The sequence below is a fragment of the Cyclopterus lumpus genome, chromosome 18, assembly GCF_009769545.1.
Source record: "Cyclopterus lumpus isolate fCycLum1 chromosome 18, fCycLum1.pri, whole genome shotgun sequence".
Classification (NCBI taxonomy): Eukaryota; Metazoa; Chordata; class Actinopteri; order Perciformes; family Cyclopteridae; genus Cyclopterus; species Cyclopterus lumpus.
The window spans coordinates 4,791,101-4,796,100 of NC_046983.1; the positions used below are offsets into that span (position 1 = coordinate 4,791,101).

General features: G+C 43.7%; 1 protein-coding gene across 16 annotated transcripts in view; it reads left to right on the top strand.

Annotated features, from left to right (window-relative positions):
- Positions 1-4,702, top strand: part of clcn3 (chloride channel 3) — a 24,006-nt gene extending 19,304 nt beyond the window's left edge. For 12 of the 16 annotated variants that reach the window (XM_034557107.1, XM_034557105.1, XM_034557113.1 and 9 more), the window contains one exon: positions 2,419-4,702. In XM_034557107.1, coding sequence (XP_034412998.1) covers positions 2,419-2,592 — 174 coding nt within the window. In that variant the 3' untranslated portion in view covers positions 2,593-4,702. Of the gene's footprint in view, positions 1-671; positions 710-2,418 lie in introns of all 16 variants that reach the window. The other 4 variants (XM_034557112.1, XM_034557119.1, XR_004611469.1 and 1 more) reach the window with 3 other exon arrangements.
- The last annotated feature ends 298 nt before the right edge of the window (positions 4,703-5,000 follow it).

Genomic DNA, 5,000 nt, shown 5'->3' on the forward strand with positions numbered 1-5,000 from the left:
AAATGAAGCGAGTCTTGCGATGGTTAACTATACTTTGTAACATCCCATAAATACTGGATGAAATCTGGGTCGATAAGGTGATGGTCATTAATGAAGCCGCAGAGATCCACTAAATAAGTTTTTAAAAATTCCATCAGTGGAGAAGAGAACTCTTATTCTTCGTATAATAATAATAATAATAATCACAAAGACTGAACATTTATGTAAAGATATATTACTAATTATTAAATTATGTTCTCAAGCTCTTTGATTTGGTCCCAAACTGCGTGTCAAAAAGTGATTATTTATTTATTTTTTTAATATATATTTCCCTCCACGTCTGAACGGGGCTCAGACGCTTCGCCCTCATCTCCTGTAGCTCCGCCTCCTTTGGCGTGGCCTCCATGCCACGTTTCACCTCGTTCCCTTCTTTTAAAATATCTTTTGATTCATATTCTGTGTCACTGAAGAGTCTAACACTAGATATCATTTGCACGTCATGTGACCATGTCTCCCCCCCCCCCCCCCCCCCCCCCCCCCCTCGTCTCCCACTCACAACAGTAGTCGATCATCATAGTTTAGAATTCACAAAAATGTTCTACCTTCATTAACAACTGCTTTTCTTCTTTTTTGTTGTTTTTTTGTAACCCCCCCTCCCCCCCTCCCCTCCCCTTCGCTCTGGGTCTCCACAGATTGACGACATCTGACTCGTCGCCTTATCGACCACTTGGCGAGTAGCGAAAGCTGTTGTCTCGATACCTTTTTTGGGGGGGGGGGGAGTTATTAATTATTCATTCCCATACTTCCCCTCATTCTGTATAGTGAGCGCTGTGGTGCAGTGACGTTGCCGTGGTGACCGGTGCTGCTAGTTAGCGTGTGGTGATGACAAACTGACCTTAGTAGTTCCTAATCTGCTTTAACCCGCCAGTGTTTCCTCTTAGCCGGCCGCGTCCTCTTCTTTTGTATTAATATGGACTAAAGAGCGCTTCATCCGGCTCATGAAAACTAACCGGGGTCTTATTTTTTTTATTTGAGAACACATTGATACGCAGCACTAATTACTGTGTGAGTTACTTTACAGGTTTTAACCTTTTTTAAGGCAAACGATGACAATCATCCGTCCGTCTCCATATGAGGAAACAGAACATAAATGAGATTAAAGAGAAGCAGGAAAGAGAATAATAAACAATAGTAAAAGTATTTGCAAATCAGTGAGACGTAAATATGAATTTGCTACAAAAACGACAAACTAAAGACGCTGTTTTGAGTAGATTCTCCTTCTTTGTTCTGGAGATGAACTATTTTTCTTCTCTGGACTCTGCTGGCTAACGGGGAACACTGCGTTGACCTTTGACCCTTCGCTCCCCGATTCTGGTCTCCTCAACTCCTCTCACTCAGACCCGGGTTTCTCTTCACTCACTTTCTATTTACTCGTTTTAGGGTTCAAAATGAAGCTGAAGAGCACATGACCCGCCTCCCCGTGTGACGGGATTAAAACCAGCCTCCCCGGGCCGCCGCTCGCGTCTCTTAACTCGACCTCAGGCTGCATTCAAGAGCACAAGACTTGTGTTTTAACAGCTGTTTAAACTGCTCTGGAGTCAGCGGGATTCATATTTAGACACGTGTAACTTACACGGATTGGTCTTGTTAGTGGGATCAGCTAAATGTGCTTCATAGGAGGACGAGGAGGAGGAGGAGGTCACATGGGTCAGAAACCGCTGTCACCATGGAGATGTCGATTGACCTCCAGGGGTCCCACGCACATTTTAACTAGAACATTATTTAAAAGACAAATTTGCAGAAGGCAGCTTGTTTCTTAAATACATTCAGTTAATACATTATACAAATGGGTTGTTTATGTCAAAGTGTGTTAAAGTACTTTTCAACCGTTACATAGTGAATGATTTTTAAATGGCTTTTGGGTTTCATATCTTTTCTGGCAGACTGCTAAGTTCTAATATAATTAAAAGTGTTAAATACATAAAGATTTAATGTCTGACTCCTGTGACGAGGTCGTCTCCTCTTCTCCGCGTCCTGCTCACTACTTCCTGTCTCCTTTTGTAGGATCCGGGTTCTCCTTCCTCTCAGCTCTTTGGAGCCGATAACACGAACCGGTTGGGGCGGCACCCGGCTCTCTGCTGGCCGGGTGCCGCCTCAGACCTGCTGTCACTCCTTTCTCCCTCTGGTGACTCACTCCCTCGTCTCCACCTGCTCACTTTTGCTTCCTCAGGGACTCGTGTTTTTGTTGGCTTTTCCAAAATCGATCAATGTCCAGAAAATGTATTCAACGAGTCCAATAAATCCAATCGAAGACCAACCCGCCAACAAAAGCATGATGTTTTCTCCCCCTTTCACTCCGAACCAACGGCACCTCCTCACTCCTCTAACCCTCCTCCTCTTCTCTCGTTCCTCCCTTCTCCTCTTTGTCTCCCCCTGCAGGCGGCTTCTTGGTATTATCACAAAAAAAGACATCCTTCGTCACATGGCTCAAATGGCAAACCTAGACCCCGAGTCCATCATGTTCAACTGATCCGCTCCTTCCAGGACGGCCGGGGGGGAGGGGGAGGCGACAGCGAGGAGGAGGTGCACCTCCTGGACGGCTCCAACCTCTGACACTCGGACCCCGTTTTCTCCTTTTTTTTTTTTTTTTCGGCTTTGTAGACCCCCCACACCCCCCCATCAGAGACTTACCGGCGGCGAGGGATGACAGACACGATACAAGACTTGTGTTATTCTGCTTCTGGCTGCTGAGGTCACACGGAGGTCACAGGGGGTGACGGCAAACACACGAGGAATGCACTTTGCACACACGCGACATCACAAAAACACACTTTTGCACCCGCGGACACCTCGAAACACGCATGCTCTCTCTTCAAATACACATAACCTGTAAAGAGACACCCATCTGCACTCTTCGTGTGCCTCGCCCCTCGTCTCCGCCGAAGTCGTGGTAGACGTCGCCTGGCAAGGGGTCAAAGGTCAGAATGAACCGCCGACGAGGGGGGGACGCGATGAGGGACCTTGAAACCTGCAGGCTTCTATTCAAGTAAACTCACTTTCCTCCTCCCCCGTGCACTCTCACCAGACCTGTCCGTCCTCCAGTGAAATACATTGTTTACCTGTGTTTTAAATGTGTGTGTGTGTGAGCGAGAACATGACTGTGTGTGTGTGTGTGTGTGTGTCACCAAGCGCCACTACATTCCAGCCGGGCTACCATGGGAACTGAGAGGACGTGCACCTGCTCCTCACCCTACACATGTGGCAGGAAGCCAGGATCACATGGCTGCTTCTCCCTGGTGCACGTTGGTCTAACTGGGACGGCTTTAACGTGTGTGTGTGTGTGTGTGTGTGTGTGTGTGTGTGTGTGTGTGTGTGATTCTCGTTGAAGGCAGGTCAAGTGTGTACGTAAAGAAAACAACAACAAAAAAGAAAAGAACAAGTGTCCACGTTGAGTTCTTCTGCGTTCTCTGTTACAGGAAACAAAATATATCAAATTTTGTTTGTTTTTTCTTCTCAAACTTATGACGCAACTTTCAGACTTTTGGTTCTGCAGTAATTTAATCGGTTACGTTTTTTTTGGGGGGGCTTAAAACAAAACTGGAAATCTGTTGGGTGGTGGTGATTTTTTTTCTTTCTCTGATATCTGTCCACGTCTTCGGGTAATAACGTGTTTGTCATGTATTAAATTACTTTATCGGAAGAAAAGTACGATGAAACTATCAAAAACCTGATTTTTCCACTCACTGAAAAAACTAAATGCAAAGCGATATTGTTCCTATCACACTTTGATTAAATGGTATTTCCCAACAGTTGATAGTGTTTTTGATTTGAGCCAGATGAGTGGAAGTTAAGAGCTTAAATTGAATAACACTTTGCTTTAAAAATTGCTTAAAATACAGAAAATCAAAACCAATATAAAAGGTCACAACATTTTTCAAACACTGAGATTTTAAAAAGATTTCAAACTAACAATTAATAGATTAATTTTGGCGAATTACTCAAGCGCAGGTTTGGATAAATACCCTAAATGCTGTTCCAGTCCATCATAACAGCAAATATCAACTTTTAATATTCATAAATAATGAAACACGTCGACCGGTGGACCGTTTTAATTTTAATAAACTGCTGTTTTCCCAAGTCGGGAATGATCTTTCGGGCTCTAGTTAATTTTGTGTGGAGCAACGTTTGTTTTCCCTTTTTGACTCTCGTGTCATATCCTGTCAATCATCTCACGGCTACATCTGCACGTTTTAGTTTCAGCAGGTTGTGCTCGCCAAGTACCTGGCAAAGGTGAGGGTTGTTTTTTTTTTTTCTGGCTTTATACGCCCGTATTTTATCCCCAAAAATAAACACCTGCTGCTCCCACCAACACGGCGAAAGGGAATTGAAGCGATGGAGAGATGAAGCGGGGACAAACGGTACAGAGAAAGAGAGAGAGAGAGAGAGAGAGAGTTCCTCCTTGTCTGCTCCTGCTGTGTGTCGACAGGCAGCAGATCATTTATTAACCAGTGGTGTTGCCTAACATTGTATTTCATACTGATCTGGATGTGTTCTTCTTTTCATTTTTATTTTTTTTTATTTATGAGTAGTGTCGATTTAGAGTTGTGCGTTATTTACGAATAATTTGATGTATGATTACATTGATTGTTTGATTGTACATTTAAAACTAAAATGTGTAAAAGATTACATTTTGGTTTAAATTAAAAAGGAACAAAAAAACGTTGCACAGGGTTGGTGGTCTTGGTGCTTCGCGGTGGGATGTGGCGCCATCTAGCGGCGAGGGTGCAGATTGCAACTAACAGACGTTGAATGAATGGCCCTTTTGTAGTGCCAGTGTGTTTTGTCCATTCTAGGCTACCGTAGCTCCTTCTAAGGTGACACAAAAGAAAACACATATTCCATAATATTCCATCTCTGCCAATCGATTCCCTTTTTAATGCCACACACTGTACCTTTAAATAGTGTTTCCTTCTTTCTGGATTCTTCACCTTTTTTACAAATTATAATTTCTGGGCATCTTT